The following is a 20,125-nucleotide window of genomic DNA, read 5'->3' as shown; positions in this document are numbered from 1 at the left end:
AAAATCCTTCTGTTTTTACATTGGTCGCTAAACCTAATAATAGACGCAACTTCTTGGTCTATATAGATCACTTTTCATAAGTGATCTCATTATCATTACATTCAGGAGTACAATGATAGATATCACATATATATATATATATATATATATAAAAATATATATATAACATAGGATTCACAATAGGTGATATCACAGCTTATCTGCTCCTTTCTGACCTCTACACAGGTCACAGAGCACGCCTAGAGAACCCTCCTGTAGAAATCCCTTCCTGTCCATCATGTCTATGGCCCAGGCGGCTGCTGTAAAGGGAATCTGTCACCAGGATCTTGTATTATTTTCTGCAGTAATACATGAGTAGTACTGCAGATATGGAGTCCAGATCACTTATTTTTATTTTCCTATTGCTCTCCTTTCTCTCACTGTCAGTATTTAAAGCTGCACTGAAATGAATTATCAGGACTGCTGTGCATGCGCAGAGGAGTCCTCTCCATTATAGTAGCACAGAAGAGCAGTCCTTGCTGTGTATTTCAGGGCAGCATTGAGCGCTGACACTAGGGGGGGATCAGTAGGAAAATAAAAAATGGCAATCAAGTCTCATTATCTGCAGTACTGCTCATGTATTACTGCAGGTAACAGTCCAGATTCATGGTGACAGATTACCTTTTTAATGCTGTTAAGAAGAGCTCAGGCAAGATGGCCGCTCACATAATCATAAAATACATAAAAAAATCTGCGATCAGAAAATAAAAACAGATTAGAAATTTACATCACTGTTATGGATTTTGTTTTTGTTTTCCATTATAAATTAATTTATAAGACGGAAGTCAAAACGGAAACCTCTTAAAGGCTTCCGTTTTGACTTCTGTCTTATGGAATCCCTTATTTTCTATTATAACCATGTTATAACGGAAAACAATGATGGAATCCATAGCGATGATGTGAACAAGCCCTACCTGGTGTTAACCGGCAGAAAAATATTTTGGTAACACATTCCCTTTAAAAGACATCCATGCACAGGTAGAAAATGCAGTGGGATTTCTAGTTTCAACAAGTACATTGGATAGCTTACAGTCAATGACAACAAGCACAGAGCTTGAGCACTGTAAGGAACTGAGACAGAAAATACTGTACATTGGAAATTTATAGAACTTTCTATTACACGATGAACGCCCTTTATTTGCTGAAATCCATAATGTATCTTTCTTCCTTCTCTTTGTTGTTGCATATCTTGATTAATGTCATACCGGCTTCTTAGGATGAAAGGGCAGCCGTCTCTCTGCCTTCATTGTGTTACAAGACTTAAAGGGAACCTGTCACCGGGATTTTAGGTATAGAGCTGAGGACATGGGTTGCTAGATGGCCGCTAGCACATCCGCAATACCCAGTCCCCATAGCTCTCTGTGCTTTTATTGTGTAAAAAAACAGATTTGATACATATGCAAGTTAACATAAAAGAGTCATATCTTACTTGTGTGACCAGAGAAGAGTCATATTTTCAAGCTCTGACTCATCTCAGATTAATTTGCATATTTATCAAATCGTTTTTTTTTTTACACAATAAAAGCACACAGAGCTATGGGGACTGGGTATTGCGGATGTGCTAGCGGCCATCTAGCAACCCATGTCCTCAGCTCTATACACAAAATCCCGGTGACAGGTTCCCTTTAAATGACTATTGCAAATGAAAGTAGATATTGAAGAGGACCTGAAATAATTATGGAGCAGCTGTTACTCTATTATGCCTACTAGAAGTCCATGAATGGATTGCCAGACGGATGTTTCTGCACAGTCTGATCCTATGCCATCAGTGATGGCAGTGGCAGTCTGTGCAGGGACCCAACCCTTTTACAAAGGAAATAGTAACACCCAGTTTGGAATTTATCCATAAGTAGTAGGAATAACAGAAGAATATACGACATAGATTCATAAGAATAGATGCTCCAGAATTATTATATGGGGAACGCTAGTAGTTGATAAAACAAACATGTGAGAAGAGTTGTAAGGTCCTCTGTATGATTTCACGAGGCTCGAATTGTAGATTTAAGGGGCAACGCGTGAAGTGTGGAGACAAAATAAGAAATTAGAGTGCAGTTGACTTCTACACAGATGTATGGATCAATCATTCATCTGACAAGCTCATAAGTCACACCTATAGGTAAAGCAGTCAGTAAGGTGACAATATAGTAGTCATAAGATCCTTATTTGTATTTTTACAGGTGCAAATGTGCATAGCTGATTCCTCCGGTGGTATCCATATTGCAGCTTCCACTTTTGCTATCTACGTCACATGGTCAATACTATGAAATATCATGTCTGCACACCAAGATGTTGGGTCTTCTTCATACTGCGGTGGTATTACCACAGCCATCCTGCTGGGACTACAAACACTAGTCCTTTGGGACTACAAATGGCAGGACCTGATGGTATATATATATATAGAGCTAAATCATAGCAAAGACATTTTTGATCTTGAAAGAGTGATTGCAGAAAGATGTTCTGATTCCAATGGAGAAGGGAAACATGTTCCCTGTATTAAAAAATAGATGAAAGACTCAAGACTCTACATGATATCAACAGACTGGTAAGTTTAATATCTGTATTTGGAATACTTGAGTTGTAGAAAATGTTATGACTAGCATGGCTTCATGAAATAGTCTTGTCAAAGTAGTGAGTCAAAATCTGTACAGATGGCTAGTAATGTATGTAGTATGTTTAGTTATTACTAATTTAATGTCAATCAGCCGCTTCTAAGGCCAGTAGGACACTGTTACTTATTAGGTGCGGCATGGACTTGTGGGACAGGGACATAATATTACCACTTTACATAGCATTGGTTTGGCTTCATCTGGAATACACCGTTCAGATCTGGGCACCAGTTCATAGGAAGGATGTCCTGGAGCTACAAAAAGTAGCAGGAGTGACTAAACTGATAAGGGAGACGGAGGATCTTAAAGGAATTAAATGTATTTAGTCCTGAAAAATGACACAGCGTCTACACAAGAGGCACAGGGACTCCATAGAAGTGAGTGAGCTGGAACTACAAATAAAAAAAACAAAAAACTTTTTTTCGGCTTCAAAAAGACTAATAGTAAAATAACTTTTAATGAGTGTGTAAATGTTCTGATCGCTACTCAGGATCAAGAGGAAAATTTTTCCTTTTTGGGGCAGATTGGTTCATAGGTGAGAAACAAATTTCTAAAGTTTACCCTTACCCTATCCCATCATCCATGTCTCGTATCCCATGTTTGAACTTTATGGACATGAGTCTTTTTCATCTATATTATTGTTGGTTCATATATTATGCCCTATAAAACACCATTTACATATGGCTACAAGATATGCAAGCAGATGGATCCAGAAAGCATGGTTTATGTAATTGGACAGAAAAAAAGCTTAATTTTAAATATTGAGAAGGGTGGTAGCAGAATAGCGAGATTGTGTCGTTTCGCATCAAGGAGGAGCAGTTACTGGAGGAGACCTGCCTGACAGGAAAGTATTGTGCTGCATCCGGGGAGAATCCTCCGGAATGGGAAGTTTGGATTATTACCAGAGGTTTTAGTTAGATTTGGGGGGGAGTTGGGGGGTTTGAAAAATACAAAATACGGGAGATATTGGCCATAGTGGATTTTAAATTTGAGAATTAATCGGAAGAACATGTCTGACATTTTTCCACTAGCAATGATTGTACAATTATTAATGATATGTCATGTTACCTACTTTAATTGTCATTGTACATCTTGGATGTTTAATTCTCCTGGAATAAAAATTTTGTTAAAAAAATATATATATATTGAAGTACTTTACTGCTTCCATGGACTTTCACTGATAACATAATATTTGGGCTGGATTACCCATTGATAACAGGTTATTAAATGCCAGAAGCAGGAGACTGAAGACCAGAAAGCCTAAACTATAAGAAAGCAAAGAATGATGTCCCGTTTTATATGGTAATGAAATATCTATGAAATGAGACATTTGTTTTATCTTACAACAATGATTATGCTATATGTGGAGGTAAGTTAATGTAGAGCTAATTTTATATGTGCATAAATTTATGTTAAGGTAAGGCTACTTCCACATATGCGTTAAAACTATCTCTCAGGCTGTTCCGGCAGTCTGGCGGAGTTCATTTTATCCTGCATAGAGGTAAAATATGTGCAGGTAAGTTTGTGTGGAGATAAGATTATGAGGAGGTAGGTTAAATGTTGATTAAGTGCTTTTTTTTGTCTTGTAATTTTTGACAATAGAGGTAAGTTTATGATGAGGTTAATTTGTGCGCAGGTAAATTTATGTGGACATAAGATTATGAGGAGGTAAGTTAAGAGTTGATAGTGCTTTTAAAAGTATTGTAATTTTTGGCAGATGTAAGTTTATGTGGAGGTAGGTTCATGTATAAGTAAGTTTATGAGGAGGTAAGTTTATATGGAAACTAAATATAATGTATCTGCAGGTAAGTTTATATGGAGGTAAATGTATGTGCAGGTAAGTTTATATGGAGGTAAATGTATGTGCAGGTAAGTTTATATGGAGGTAAATGTATGTGCAGGTAAGTTTATATGGAGGTAAATGTATGTGCAGGTAAGTTTATATAGAGGTAAATGTATGTGCAGGTAAGTTTATATAGAGGTAAATGTATGTGCAGGCAAGTTTATATAGAGGTAAATGTATGTGCAGGTGAGTTTATATGGAGGTAAATGTATGTGCAGGTAAGTTTATATAGAGGTAAATGTATGTGCAGGTAAGTTTATATAGAGGTAAATGTATGTACAGGTAAGTTTATATGGCGAAAAATGTATGTGCAGGTGAGTTTATATAGAGGTAAATGTATGTGCAGGTAAGTTTGTGTGGAGGTAAATGTATGTGCAGGTAAGTTTATATGGAGGTAAATGTATGTGCAGGCAAGTTTATATAGAGGTAAATGTATGTGCAGGTAAGTTTATATGGAGGTAAATGTATGTGCAGGTAAGTTTATATAGAGGTAAATGTATGTGCAGGTAAGTTTATATAGAGGTAAATGTATGTACAGGTAAGTTTATATGGCGAAAAATGTATGTGCAGGTGAGTTTATATAGAGGTAAATGTATGTGCAGGTAAGTTTGTGTGGAGGTAAATGTATGTGCAGGTAAGTTTATATGGAGGTAAATGTATGTGCAGGTAAGTTTATATGGAGGTAAATGTATGTGCAGGTAAGTTTGTATAGAGGTAAATGTATGTGCAGGTAAGTTTGTGTGGAGGTAAATGTATGTGCAGGTAAGTTTATATGGAGGTAAATGTATGTGCAGGTAAGTTTATATGGAGGTAAATGTATGTGCAGGTAAGTTTGTATAGAGGTAAATGTATGTGCAGGTAAGTTTATATAGAGGTAAATGTATGTGCAGGTAAGTTTGTGTGGAGGTAAATGTATGTGCAGGTAAGTTTGTGTGGAGGTAAATGTATGTGCAGGTAAGTTTGTGTGGAGGTAAATGTATGTGCAGGTAAGTTTGTGTGGAGGTAAATGTATGTGCAGGTAAGTTTATATGGAGGTAAATGTATGTGCAGGTAAGTTTGTATAGAGGTACTTGTATGTGCAGGTAAGTTTGTGTGGAGGTAAGATTATGTGTCCATAGTGCTTTTATTAGTATTGTAATCTTTGGAAGGTAAACAGTATGTTATACTGGATTGTATCACATTATCTGTAGTTTATACTAATTAAATCTGAAACTTTTTTGTCTAGTCACTTTTTCAGATTTTATAGTTGTATTATATTAATTCTATTCTTTTACCTGGTTTGACCTGTGGAATTCTGTGGGAGAGTACTGTGAGCATGCGCTTTGACTTCTAATGGGACAGTGATGTGAGCATGCTGTATGACGTGCAGAGGTCACAATCCAGGGAGGGGGAGAAGGGAAGCTGTCCTCATCAATGGTGTAAACCTGTCATATCTGCTGCATAATAATTATGTAGCTTTTTTATTCTCATCCTGCCTGTGATGAAAGTGATAAATGATCTCTACAAAATATAAATATAATATACAGTCGTGGCCAAAAGTTTAGAGACTGACACAAATCTCAAAGTTTGCTGCTTCAGTGTTTTTCAATCTTTTTATCAGTTGTTTCTATGGTATACTTACTGAAGTACAATAATAAGCATTTAATACGTTTTTTTTTTTTTACATTTATTAACAAGTTTATGCAAAGACTCAATATTTCTATTTTTACCCTTCTTTCTCAAGACTTCTGCATTTTGCTTTGACATGCTATATATCAGCTCTTGGGCCAAATCCTGATGGATGACAACCCATTTATGCCTAATCAATGCTTGGAGTTTATCATAATTTCAGTGTCCATGTATGGGGAGAGTGTGTCCATGTATGTGGAAAGTGTGTGTATGAGAGTATCCATGGCTGCAGTATGAAAGGTACAGAGGCTAAAATATTTGTGGATATGTAGAGGTAAATCAGACATGTCTATTACAATTGCAGCGCGGGTTTTAAAGGGGTTGAATTGAATATAAACTCCTTCAGCAACTGTAAATGTTAAAAACAAAGTTGTGCTAAAAATGACAGGCAAATAAATAAATACAGCAAAAAAAAAAATCACTAAGGCCTCTTTCACACTTGCGTTGTCCGGATCCGGCGTGTACTCCACTTGCCGGAATTACACGCCGGATCCGGAAAAACGCAAGTGTACTGAAAGCATTTGAAGACGGAACCGTCTTCCAAATGCGTTCAGTGTTACTATGGCACCCAGGACGCTATTAAAGTCCTGGTTGCCATAGTAGGAGCGGGGAGCGGGGGAGCGGTATACTTACAGTCCGTGGGGCTCCCGGGGCGCTCCAGAATGACGTCAGAGCGCCCCGTGCGCATGGATGACGTGATCCATGTGATCACATGATCCATGCGCTTGGGGCGCCCTGACGTCACTCTGGAGCGCCCGGGGAGCCGCACGGACGGTAAGTATACTGCTCCCCCGCTCCCCACTACACTTTACCATGGCTGCCAGGACTTTAGCGTCCCGGCAGCCATGGTAACCACTCTGAAAAAGCTAAATGTCGGCTCCGGCAATGCGCCGAAACGACATTTAGCTTAAGGCCGGATCCGGATCAATGCCTTTCAATGGGCATTAATTCCGGATCCGGCCTTGCGGCAAGTGTTCCGGATTTTTGGCCGGAGCAAAAAGCGCAGCATGCTGCGGTATTTTCTCCGGCGAAAAAACGTTCCGTTCCGGAACTGAAGACATCCTGATGCATCCTGAACGGATTTCTCTCCATTCAGAATGCATTAGGATAATCCTGATCAGGATTCTTCCGGCATAGAGCCCCGACGACGGAACTCTATGCCGGAAAAGAACAACGCAAGTGTGAAAGAGCCCTAAATAGCCATAAAAATTTGCTGTGGGGCCCTGTCAGTTCTAGCTATGCCTCTGTCCATGCCCATGATTAAAGATATATATATAGATGACAAATATATATAAATATATATAGATATGTACCGCACGGGTGAATAAGGTTTTATTTTTCTATTTTTGGAGCGCTGCTCTTCTGGTATTTTGTATGGTGGGTAATTGCTTATTCCCATAGGGCGTTGCACCCGCTTACTGCTATTAACTGTTAACTAAATTTTTTCTTATTTTAGAGATATGTATATAGAGATATACTGAACTATATCTCTCTCTATATATATATGATATATATATATATATATACCATTTGCTTGAGAAAGATCCCACTGAGAGGACTGAAATGTTGCTGTATGTCTGGTGAATAAACATTTTTGTTACTTTTTCTACTTCAGGATGTGCCTCCGACCATTTTTTCTTATTTTAGAGATATGTATATAGAGATATACTGAACTATATCTCTCTCTATATATATATAGAGAGAGAGAGAATGTGTATATATATACAGAAGTCGGACTACATTTTTCCAGAAGAGTAAAAATACTCCTCCGACCATTTTTTAAGAGTATTTTTACCGGAGGAGTACGAAATTTGCAGTAATTCAAATACATAATATATCTGCCTACACTTGCTCACATCTGCGTTGGAGGCTTTTTTGCAGATTCTGTCTAAAGACCAGAAAAAAAAGCCTTGAATGCAGCACTTTTTTGGTCTGGTAAAAAGACAGGCTCGTGAATGGAAACTGAACGGACTCCATCATAGTAAGCGGGGTCTGTTCAACTTCTTCCCTGTCAGTTAGGCCGGGTTCACATCATATTTTTGCCATATATTTAATGTACACACAAAAAAACTTTTGTGTAAATTTTTTTTTATACATGAACAGCCTCAGACAGACTCCATACTGTGGCATCTGTCACCATAGAATTCCATTGTAAAAAAAAAAAAAAAAGATACGTTAGCCTACATGTTTTTTTGCTGGACTTTGCAGGATGGAAAAACATGGTGCCCTGCACTTTCCCATCCTGCAGAATGCTCAAAATTATTATTATTTTTTTTATACAATGGAACTAGTGTCACAGTATGGCATCTGTTGTGTATGTTGATCGTATGACAAAAACCCAGCATTACGTGCCCGATCCAGCACTTCTGTCATTTTCATTGTTCTGCTCCATTAGATGAGAACAACCGAAATAAATAGTGGTGATGTGAACGGGGCTTAAGATGTGGGGATTTATGCAGGGGACCATTGCTGGTCTAAATAACATCAAGCTATTATAGCGAAGTTATAAAGTTACATGCGTGTGATGTATGTGGTGCAGCGTGTGATGTATACATGTGTGTGATATATCTGCAATGTGACAGGAAGTTCTGCCTGTGTGAGCTAGGACATGATCATGTGACAGTGTTTGTATGCAAGGTTAGGTTGTGCAGAGCAAGCAGGACTTTCGTCTCCGCTCAAAAATCATATTCTGAGTGGACACCGAACGGACCCTATTATAGTCTATGGGGTCTTTAGGCTCCGTTACGCTCAGTTAGGTCTCAGTTATCTGCAGAATCTGTCTGTTGAGGAGCAGGAGAACGGAAAGGAGAAATGGTGATGTGAAAGGAGCCTAAGTCCTGATGAGTTTTATCATGTTTTTTTCCCCCCCCATTAGGCTACATTCACACGTCAGTATTTTTCTATATCCCGATTTTCGGTCCTTTTTTTGCGGATCCGTTGTTCCTGAAAATGTTTCCGTATGTCATCCGTTTTTTGCGGATCCGCAAAAAACGGAAACATGTATAAATTTCAATAAGCAAATAAAGTTGTTTGGATTTCTTTGAAAAAAAAAAAATATTAAAATGTAATTTCCAGGAACGGAATCCGCATAAAACGGATGACATACGTAATGACATCCGAATGTCTTCCGTTTTTTGCGGATCCATTGACTTTGTATTGTACCAGCATCCGAATTTTGCGGAAAAGAATAGGACATGTTTTATATTTAAACGGACATGCGAAACGGAACAACGGAAACGGACAGCACACATTGTGCTGTCCGATTTTTTCCAGGACCCATTGAAAATGAATGGGTCCAGATCTGGTCCAGATCTGTTCCGCAAAAAACGGAACAGATCAGGAAAGAAAAAACGGACGTGTGAATGGACCCTTAGGCCTCATGCACACGACCGTTGTGTGCATCCGTGGCCGTTGTGCTGTTTTCCTTTTTTTTCGCGGACCCATTGACTTTCAATGGGTCCGTGGAAAAATCGGAAAATGCACCGTTTTGCAGCCGAGACCGTGATCCGTGTATACTGTCCGTCAAAAAAATATGACCTGTCCTATTTTTTTGACGGACAACGGTTCACGGACCCATTCCAGTCAATGGGTCCGTGAAAGAACACGGATGCACACAAGATTGGCGTCCGTGTCCGTGATCCGTGGCCGTAGGTTACTTTTATACAGACGGATCCGAAGATCCGTCTGCATAAAAGCTTTTTCAGAGCTGAGTTTTCACTTCGTGAAAACTCAGAACCGACAGTATATTCTAACACAGAGGCGTTCCCACGGTGATGGGGACGCTTCAGGTTAGAATATACTAAAAGAACTGTGTACATGACTGCCCCCTGCTGCCTGCCCCCCCCCCTCCCCTGTAGTTAACTCATTGGTGGCCAGTGCGGCCGGCCCCCCTCCCTCCCCTGTAGTTAACTCGTTGGTGGCCAGTGGGCCCCCCCCCTCCCCTGTAGTTAACTCGTTGGTGGCCAGTGGGACTTCTCCCCTCCCTCCCCCTCCTAATTAAAATCCCCCCCCTATCATTGGTGGCAGCGGAGTGTACCGATCGGAGTCCCAGTTTAATCGCTGGGGCTCCGATCGGATGCGGACATCGCAGCTCGCAGGTAAGTATAATGGTTCTACAAATTGCTAAGTAACCATGGCAACCGGGACTGCAGTAGCGTCCTGGTTGCCATGGTTACCGATCGGAGCCCCAGCGATTAAACTGGGACTCCGATCGGTACAGTCCGCTGCCACCAATGATAGGGGGGAGATTTTAATTAGGAGGGGGAGGGAGGGGAGAAGGCCCACTGGCCACCAACGAGTTAACTACAGGGGAGGGAGGGGGGCCGGCCGCACTGGCCACCAATGAGTTAACTACAGGGGAGGGGGGGGCCCACTGGCCACCAATGAGTTAACTACAGGGGAGGGAGGGGAGCCGGCCGCACTGGCCACCAATGAGTTAACTACAGGGGAGGGGGGGGCCCACTGGCCACCAATGAGTTAACTACAGGGGAGGGGGGGGGGCGGCCGCACTGGCCACCAATGAGTTAACTACAGGGGAGGGAGGGGGGGGCTGCCCCCTGCTGCCTGGCAGCACCTGCCAGGCAGCAGGGGGCAGTCATGTACACAGTTCTTTTAGTATATTCTAACCTGAAGCGTCCCTATCACCATGGGAACGCCTCTGTGTTAGAATATACTGTCGGATTTGAGTTTCACGATGTAACTCAAATCCGACGGTATATTCTAACATAGAGGCGTTCCCATGGTGATGGGGACGCTTCAAGTTAAAATATACCATCGGATTGGAGAAAACTCCGATCCGATGGTATATTAACTCCTGACTTTACATTGAAAGTCAATGGGGGACGGATCCGTTTGAAATTGCACCATATTGTGTCAACGTCAAACGGATCCGTCCCCATTGACTTGCATTGTAATTCAGGACGGATCCGTTTGGCTCCGCACGGCCAGGCGGACACCAAAACGACTTTTTTTTCATGTCCGTGGATCCTCCAAAAATCAAGGAAGACCCACGGACGAAAAAACGGTCACGGATCACGGAAAAACGGAACCCCGTTTTGCGGACCGCAAAAAAATACGGTCGTGTGCATGAGGCCTTACTCGAATAACCCCATGAAGTTTAGCAACACATGATCATTTTAGCCAAGTGATGACAGATTATCATCTACAAAGAAGTCGGGCATATTTGAAATTTTTTTGTTTAACAATTGAACAAAATGGGTTTAATTTATTATAGCACTATGCCAGTTTTCTGGCGAAGACGAGTTGTAGATTTTGTTGTAAGTTCCGGTTTGTCGTTTTTACTTTTTCCACCACTCGCAACTTTCTAAAAAGTTGGTGGGGTGTGGACAAGAAGAGACATGCTGCAGTCGGACCTTCGCTACCGACTTATTTAGCAACATGTTCACCAGAAAACTAAACCTTTAAACCAAAAACCTACTGTAGCTCCTGCCTAGAACAGATTACAGTTCTATGGCACAGACATGTGCTTCTTACATTAGTTGGATCTTCCTCCAGCAGAGTTTTTACTAAGACTGGCACGTGAAATACGGGTCTTAGAAAATGACTGCAAATACTCTATCAGGGGTGTCAAACATGCAGGCGGCATGTGGCCCCTGAGGCAATTATTTGCCAGTTGCCTTTTGCTCCCGTCCCCACCATTCAACCTGATAGGCCTCTAGGCCTGAAGCCAATGAGGCAGGAGAATGGTGCAGGAGCTCGCGATAACATCATTGTGACCTACTGCGTCATTTCCTAGGCGGCGTGATGACATGAATCTGGATGCCAGCGTTCGTAACTACGTGGGTACGTAAATACAGGGGGGGACTACAGGGCGTTTATAACTGCAGGGAGCATTCTAACTACATGAGGCATTGCAAGGGGGGGGCATTCTGAATACTGGGGACACTATTGCTGCCTTTATTACTACTGTGCACTCTAAAGGGGTGCCTTATAGAGGGGCCTTGTTGCTACTGGGTGCACTATTGGGGGTCCTTATTTATACTGGGATAACCATGGTTGCATAATTACTACTGGAGGCACTGTGGGGCCATTCTTATTGGGCACAATATGGAGTCTGCTGCTGCTAACGGGCACTCTTGGAAGCATTATCACTATTGGGGGTACTGTAGGGGCATTATTATTATTATGGGCAGTCTGGGAGCATTATTACTATGGGGGGGCTATCTGTATGGCACTATTATTTATGCAGTATAATATTTGTGGGCATTGGAGAGCACAGTATTGGAGAGAGAAGGGGGAGGTAGCAGAATTACATTTTTGGGGCACCAGGAGGGGGAGGATGATGGAAAAGTGAGGAACCTAAGATGTCTGTGTGCCAAACTTTGAAGAGACAAGGCAGGTCTGAAAGAAGTTCTAATGGTGGTCTGGTCCAAATGGAGATGATGAAAGAGAGCATGTACATCAGAGGAGATGTCACTGGATGTAAGAGGTATGCAGTGCTATAGTCGATTAGAATTACTTTCGATTGTATCATATCTGAAACTAATGTGGCCTGTCAGCTGGAAATGTTTTCTTTGTGTGGCCAATATATACTGTATATATATATATATATATATATATATATATATATATATACATACGGCCGAGTTTGAGATCCCTGTTTTAGAGGAAAGATCTTTCTTTGAAAGAACATTACCAGAAAGTCTTCGTCATAAATTATATGCCTCCTCCGGCAGTCAGTGCGCCAAACTGATATCTACAGCAGCTTGGAGCTGGCGTACATTTCATTCATTATTTACACTCGTTTCTGGCATAAATAACGATGAATGAGCCAGGTACGATGTCTCCCTGTAAGGCTTCATGCACACAAAGGTTTTTTTTTGCGGTCCGCAAAACGGATTTCTGAGGGAAGGTGATTTTAATTAGGGGGGGGGGAGAGGGGAGGCCGCACTGGCCAACAATGAGTTAAATACAGGGGAGGGGGGTCTGCCCCCTCCTGCCTGGCAGCACCTGATCTCTTACAGGGGGCTATTATACGCACAATTAACCCTTCAGGTGTGGCACTTGAGGGGTTAATTGTGCGGATCACAGCCCCCTGTAAGAGATCGGGTGCTGCCAGGCAGCAGGGGGCAGTCATGTACACAGTTCGTAGTATATTCTAACTTGAAGCGTCCCCATCACTATGGGAACGCCTCTGTGTTAGAATATACTGTCGGATCTGAGTTTTTCACGGACCTATTGACTTGAATGGGTTTGTGAACCGTTGTCCGTCAAAAAAATAGGACAGGTCATATTTTTTTGACGGACAGGAAACACGGATCACGGCCGCAGATGAACAGCGGTGCATTTTCCGAGTTTTGAAAGTCAATGGGTCCGCAGAAAATCACGGAAAACGGAACAACAGCCACGGATGCACACAACGGTCGTGTGCATGAGGCCTCAGCCTGGTGAGGGCAGCGGAAAATGCCTGTTTCGACTAAAAAGTTGCAGAACCAGGGCTTCATGACTTTTTTAAGCCAAACATAGGTGTATTGGGAGTAATATATTTCCCCCATAGTGTTTAGCTAGTGTTGTAGGCATGATATACTGCATTAGAGATTAGGGAAAATAGTTGTAGTTGTAATGGTTTACAGTAGAGATTTATTACATGTGGGATCTAATATATTATAGGGTTGACTAGAATTAGGATTACTAAATTGTTTATTACAGTTTGGAGTACTACAGATTAGGTTGTATAGAAAGTTGTCCCAAGTGGAGACCTCTATAGGACCTAATAAGAGGTATAGGCAGGGGTTGATCTGAAATTAGTTGTAAGTGTATTTAAAGGGGTTGTCTCACTTCAGCAAATAGCATTTACCATGTAGATAAAGTTAATACAAGGCACTTACTAATGTATTGTTATTATCCATATCACTTCCTTTGCTGGCTGGATTCATTTTTTTACCACATTACACACTTCTCGTTTCCATGGTTACAACCACCCTACAATCCAGCAGTGGTAGCCTTGCTTGCACACTATAGGAAACAGCCTATGCGTACTCCCACAGTACCAGCCACCAGAAAGGCCTATTTCTATAGTGTGCATGCACCGCCACCACTGATGGATTGTAGGGTGGTTGTAACCATGGAAACGAGAAGTGTGTAATGTGGTAGAAAAATGAATCAAGCCAGCAAGTGATATGGATAATAACAATACATTAGTAAGTGCCTTGTATTAACTTTCTCTACATGATAACTTTCTCTACATGAGACAACCTTTTAAGATAATGTATAAGTTGTGTAATAGTTTGTATTGCATTTTAGTTTTGTGGTTATGTATGGGCGTAATTGCAGTTACTCTATTGGGCTACAACAAAAGCGGGGGCTTTATTAAAGATTGGGGTGTGTATTTAGGCATCAATACATAAGAGATAAGCGGCTGATTGTATTGATTCTATTACTTGGGGGTGGAATATTATCATTCAAAAAACAATTATTTGTGTTCAGGGTGGAGGTGTTGTCGTTACTTATCAGTGAGGCTGGGTTCAGATCACGTTTTTGTCCTAAATTTAACATATACATTGGGGGGGGGGGAAAGAAAGCAAAAGAGTAGTACACCACGCCTTTCCATTCTGCAGAGTCAAGTAAAAAACTTATAGGTTTAGGTGTTTTTTACAGTGGAACTCTATGATGATGTGAACGCAGCCTAAGGCCTCATGCACACGACCGTTGTGTGTTTTGCGGTCCGCAAATTGCAGATCCGCAAAACACGGATGGCGTCCGTGTGCATTCCGCAATTTACGGAACGGCACGGACAGCCATTAATATAACTTTCTATTCTTGTCCACAAAACGGAGAAGAATAGGACATGTTATATTTTTTTTGCGGACCTCGGAACGGAGCAACGGATGCGGAAAGCACACGGAGTGCTGTCCGCATCTTTTGCGGCCCCATCGAAGTGAATGGGTCCGCATCCGAGCCACAAATACTGTGGCTCGGATGCGGACCAAAATAACGGTCGTGTGCATGAGGCCTAAGTCTACTTTCACACTGGCGTTTTGGTTTCCGTTTGTGAGATCTGTTCAGGGCTCTCACATTTGGTCCAAAACGGATCAGTTTTGCCCTAATGCATTCTGAATGGAGAAGGATCCGCTCAGAATGCATCAGTTTGCCTCCGTTCCGTCTCCATTCCGCTCTGGAGGCGGACACCAAAACACTGCTTGCAGCGTTTTGGTGTCCGTCTGACGAAACTGAGCCAAACTGATCCGTTCTGACACACAATGTAAGTCAATGGGGACGGATCCGTTTTCCATGACACAGTCTGGCACAAAAGAAAACTGATCCGTTCTGAACGGATGCAGACGGTTGTATTATCTGAACGGATCCGTCTGTGCAGATCCATGACGGATCCGCACCAAACGCGAGTGTGAGAGTAGCCTAATTTATATCGAGCTGTTACTACTTAGAGGATTACTGTACACAAGGTATAATTATTTATCTAATTAGAGATTGTGGGGCCTGTACACGTGAAAGTTGTCTGAAATATCCGATTTTGCTCATAAAGTTGAAAATTTAACGTGATTGATTACTCGAAACTGCAGGCTTCTTCTGTCTGCTGAAAATGTAATTCATCAGGTTGGAAAAATTTCACTGTGGTCGGCTGAAAGTACAGGTGTATGGCATGATCGGATGAAGTCATGAGTCCATTTGCCTCAGAAAGTCAGTTTTTCATTTTATTGCTCAGTTTAATCTGTAATATTCCTGGTGGGATTGTTCATGTAAAAATTGGTCGGCCACATTGTTACTGATTAAAATCTTATGTGTATGAGCTTCTCTGCACAGTTATTGCCATGTTACATGGCAGAATACAAAAGATTAGGGCTGGATGAATTATAAATGAAAACATACGTATTATTACAAAAAAAGGACATTTACGTTTGGCTTAGAATTGTGACAAACACCTGTGAAAGATAATAGGTTCCATACAGCAGAATATACTTATAGGTTAATCTACCTCCTGTGAAATTAGAAGTTAGATTGTGACAGGGTCTGATTTAAGTGATGATGTTCTTTGTATAGGGCTGAGAGAATGAGTTGATATTTTATGAGCAACAGGACAGAGGGCATATACTGGGAAGATTATGGCATGCAGTACAGACTTAAAGGGGTTGTGTCATCTCAGACAATGGGGGCGTATTGCTAGAATATGCCGCCATTGTCTGATAGGTGTGGGTTCTACCTCTGGGACCTGCACCCATCTCGTAAACTGAGCCAGAAAAGTCCCATTTATTTGGCTGCCCTCTATTCATTTCTATGGGGCCGCCAAATAAATGGGAGCGGTGGCCGCACAATCGCGGTGCACTGCCATTCATTTCTATGGGGTTTCCTAAAATAACCAAGCGCACCACTTGGCTATTTTCAGCGGGCCAATAGAAAGGCTTTGATGGTGGCTGGACTTGGCTCCGCTGGCCACCACTTTGCCGGCCTCATGTTAGGCTTCGTTTTAGAGATAGGTGCGGGTCCCAGAGGTGGGACCCGCACTTATGAAACAATGGGGTCATATCCTAGCCATGTGCCCCCATTGTCTGCGTTGGAAATACTCCTTTAAGGAAAAATGGCTGCTTGTATGCACTCAAGCAACAATAATACTGCCTTTATACTTAAGTTTAAGGAGGTACATTTAAAGTCCATATATTATGTGTTTTAAAAAGAAGTCCAAACTTGCATAATATGTGGTTCTGTATCTTCAGAATATCCTTATTGCTGATGCAAAACTCTGAATCTACTTTATAACGATAAAGTGAAATGATAAAACTCTGACTACCTGTCACCACCACTAGGGGGAGCGCTAGTGCTTGCTGCACATGATTTATAAATTGAACTCTATAAACAGGAGGCAGAAAGACCTTAAGCTCCCCCTAGTGGGCGCCACAGGCAACAAGAATTTCTTCCTTTAATTATAAAGATGTGTTTAAAAAAGCAGGTGATGTGGAGCTCAGTATCAAAAAAGCAGATCCCTAGATATATATCTGTTTCTCTGATGCTGAGCACCAATTCACCTACTTAGAATTAAAGGATAAAATTCCTATAGCCTATAGCAAGAGAGTTGTTAACCCTAAAAACAAGGTGTTAGAAGGTGGACATTTACTTAAAGGGAAATATCAGTAATTTCTGGATAGTTGTAAATAAAATGTATTAGAACAGTAATTTGTTTTAACTTTGTTAAAGGTACAGTATATTTAAAAACAGTATATTAAACAGTGGGGTGCAGTGCAGAATTGCGTTAAAGGGGTTGTCCAAGTTTTGATTTTGTAATCCAACCCCCAGATATCTGGACCTGTAGAGAAATCCACACTCTCCTTATCCACTTAGCTTGATTCTAGCTCCCAGGCGGTCACGGCTGAGCCCCGTCATTGCCTGCAGCGGCGCACTACTATCTGTGCCAGAGGTTCGGTGAAGACAGCTCTGGAGCCACAGAGTATTAACCGTGCAGCGGGAAGCAAGTGAATATGGATTTCCCCACAGGTCTATGTCTGGGGGTTAGATTAAAAAATAATAAATAAAAAAACAAGAGAAAAACCTGAGCAACCCCTTTAAGGTGACTATAATGGTAAAGACAATCATCAGCTGTCTGGTGGTAACCATTGACCGGTGGCAGCAATTAAGTGATCACTTTCAGACTCCATCAAAACGAGTTTAAAAACATAACATTTGTCTTTGTTACTGATAAAAAAAAAGTTTAAATGGAAGCATTAATCATCTCTTAGATAATGTTATACACGTGCAGCACTGTGCCTAGCGATATTTGCATCATGAGGAATGATTCTTCACATGCTGGGCAGATCGGGTCTGGATTTAATATATGGAGATGAAAAGTATTATAGGCTAGGGATAGCTGGGCTTGTATTATAGAGCAGGAGGAGCTGTGATTAGTTTATGTTACAAATTATTTGGATGCATACAATGAACAGAGGGTCGTGCATTAGCGATTAGTCATCTAGGTATTTCAGACGAGGGCTGATTTATCAGTGTATTACAGATTAGAGTGAGTAGTGATTAGTTATCGGTGTGCATTACAGATTAGGGACTGATGCATTCCTCAGTAGGGAGAGCTGTGATTAGTAAATGGTCTATTACAGGTTAGGAGGGGGTGTATGTTTAGTAAAAGGTGAATTACATATCAGGGAATATCTCTGACTTACTTGAGACTGCTGGGGGAGGTTCAGAAAGTTGCTGTCTCGTGATCCAATTGTGACAAACCTGTTGGACCCGGCGGGGGAAGGCGCTGAGAATGCTACACAACAACACAATACAGCAACACAATGACACAGCGACACAATGGAATGATACACAAAAATGGAGCAGCACAATAAAACAGCATTGCGACAAAATAAGCCAGACAGTAGCGACAAAATCATGCAATGCAGTAACGCAACACAGCCACAAAACAGTGTGTGGAGACAGATGGTAATGCAGTTACACGCAATGTAACACACAAGGACGGATACATTGTTACACATGCGCACACAATCGGAACACATGGGGAAAAAGAGAGAGAGAAAGAGATAAGCAATCAGACACAAAACTTATACATCACAACTCCCCCTACACAAACACACACATCTAAATGCACACCTAACACGCGTGTATACAATTACTAGTGCTTGTGTGTCCCCGGCTACGCAGGATAATTAGGGTGTATCCATAAGACATTTCCTAAGACGTCTCAGCTACAACATCAACTACAATAATTTTCTATCCTCTGGTAACATTAGCACCATCTTTTTTTTTATGCTTACTCATAAGTGGCCCTATAGTCATTGCTAATTTTAACATGGTTGAGCGCCCCCTCCACCAGAACCCAACCCTTTCTAATGCTGTTTAGCAAATTATGGCCAACACCTGATTGTATCAAAAATATAGCACTAGGGTACAATTACTGAAAGCACATCAACCCCCTCTGCACTATATGACGGTGGGAAGCAAATTATCTCCAATGTCTCTGTTACCTTTCATTTAGACCATTATTGTGGGCTGTGTCAAGAGGGGCACACTTATGTTTAATGCACCCCCTACCATCATTGACAAATCTGTTATCACCAACAGCCTGTGCAGTTCTTAAACTGCAAGACACAAACATTTCTAAAGTGCTCTTTAAGGCACAAGTCCCACCTATCGACAGCCAATTTATGTGGTAATTTACTCCTTATGGGGCTTGGATAACTAATAAGGGAGGGTACATACAGTACAGACCAAAAGTTTGGACACACCTTCTCATTTAAAGAGTTTTCTTTATTTTCATGACTATGAAGGCATCAAAACTATGAATTAACACATGTGGAATTGTATACATAACAAACAAGTGTGAAAAAACTGAAAATATGTCATATTCTAGGTTCTTCAAAGTAGCCACCTTTTGCTTTGATTACTGCTTTGCACACTCTTGGCATTCTCTTGATGAGTTTCAAGAGGTAGTCCCCTGAAATGGTCTTCCAACAGTCTTGAAGGAGTTCCCAGAGATGCTTAGCACTTGTTGGCCCTTTTGCCTTCACTCTGCGGTCCAGCTCACCCCAAACCATCTCGATTGGGTTAAGGTCCGGTGACTGTGGATGCCAGGTCATCTGGCGCAGCACCCCATCACTCTCCTTCATGGTCAAATAGCCCTTACTTTCAAAGTTTTCCCAATTTTTCGGCTGACTGACTGACCTTCATTTCTTAAAGGGAACCTGTCACCGGGATTTTGGGTATAGAGCTGAGGACATGGGTTGCTAGATGGCCGCTAGCACATCCGCAATACCCAGTCCCCATAGCTCTGTGTGCTTTTATTGTGTATAAAAACAGATTTGATACATATGCAAATTAACATAAAAGAGTCATATCTTACTTGTGTGACCAGAGAAGAGTCATATTTTCAAGCTCTGACTCATCTCAGGTTAATTTGCATATGTATCAAATCGTTTTTTTTTACACAATAAAAGCACACAGAGCTATGGGGACTGGGTATTGCAGATGTGCTAGCGGCCATCTAGCA

The 20,125-nt window shown here is 41.4% G+C and overlaps 1 protein-coding gene and 1 long non-coding RNA gene across 8 annotated transcripts in view; one reads left to right on the top strand and one right to left on the bottom strand.

Moving 5' to 3' along the window:
- NFIX (nuclear factor I X) overlaps positions 1-20,125 on the bottom strand; it is a 167,810-nt gene that overhangs the window by 1,858 nt on the left and 145,827 nt on the right. For 4 of the 7 annotated variants that reach the window (XM_040414994.1, XM_040414998.1, XM_040414995.1 and 1 more), the window contains one exon: positions 18,297-18,388. The exons of 1 other annotated variant lie outside the window; for it this stretch is intronic. In XM_040414994.1, the coding sequence (XP_040270928.1) occupies positions 18,297-18,388 (92 nt within the window). Of the gene's footprint in view, positions 1-3,717; positions 3,755-18,296; positions 18,389-20,125 lie in introns of all 7 variants that reach the window. 2 more of the 7 variants (XR_005775683.1, XM_040414996.1) reach the window with 1 other exon arrangement.
- Positions 3,761-5,581, top strand: LOC120986432. The gene is made up of 3 exons (XR_005775685.1): positions 3,761-4,281; positions 4,451-5,010; positions 5,107-5,581. It is a non-coding gene; the product is annotated as an uncharacterized LOC120986432 (long non-coding RNA).

The sequence above is a fragment of the Bufo bufo genome, chromosome 1, assembly GCF_905171765.1.
Source record: "Bufo bufo chromosome 1, aBufBuf1.1, whole genome shotgun sequence".
Classification (NCBI taxonomy): Eukaryota; Metazoa; Chordata; class Amphibia; order Anura; family Bufonidae; genus Bufo; species Bufo bufo.
Note: the sequence above shows the minus strand (reverse complement) of the source record. Positions and strands in the feature narration are given on the sequence as shown.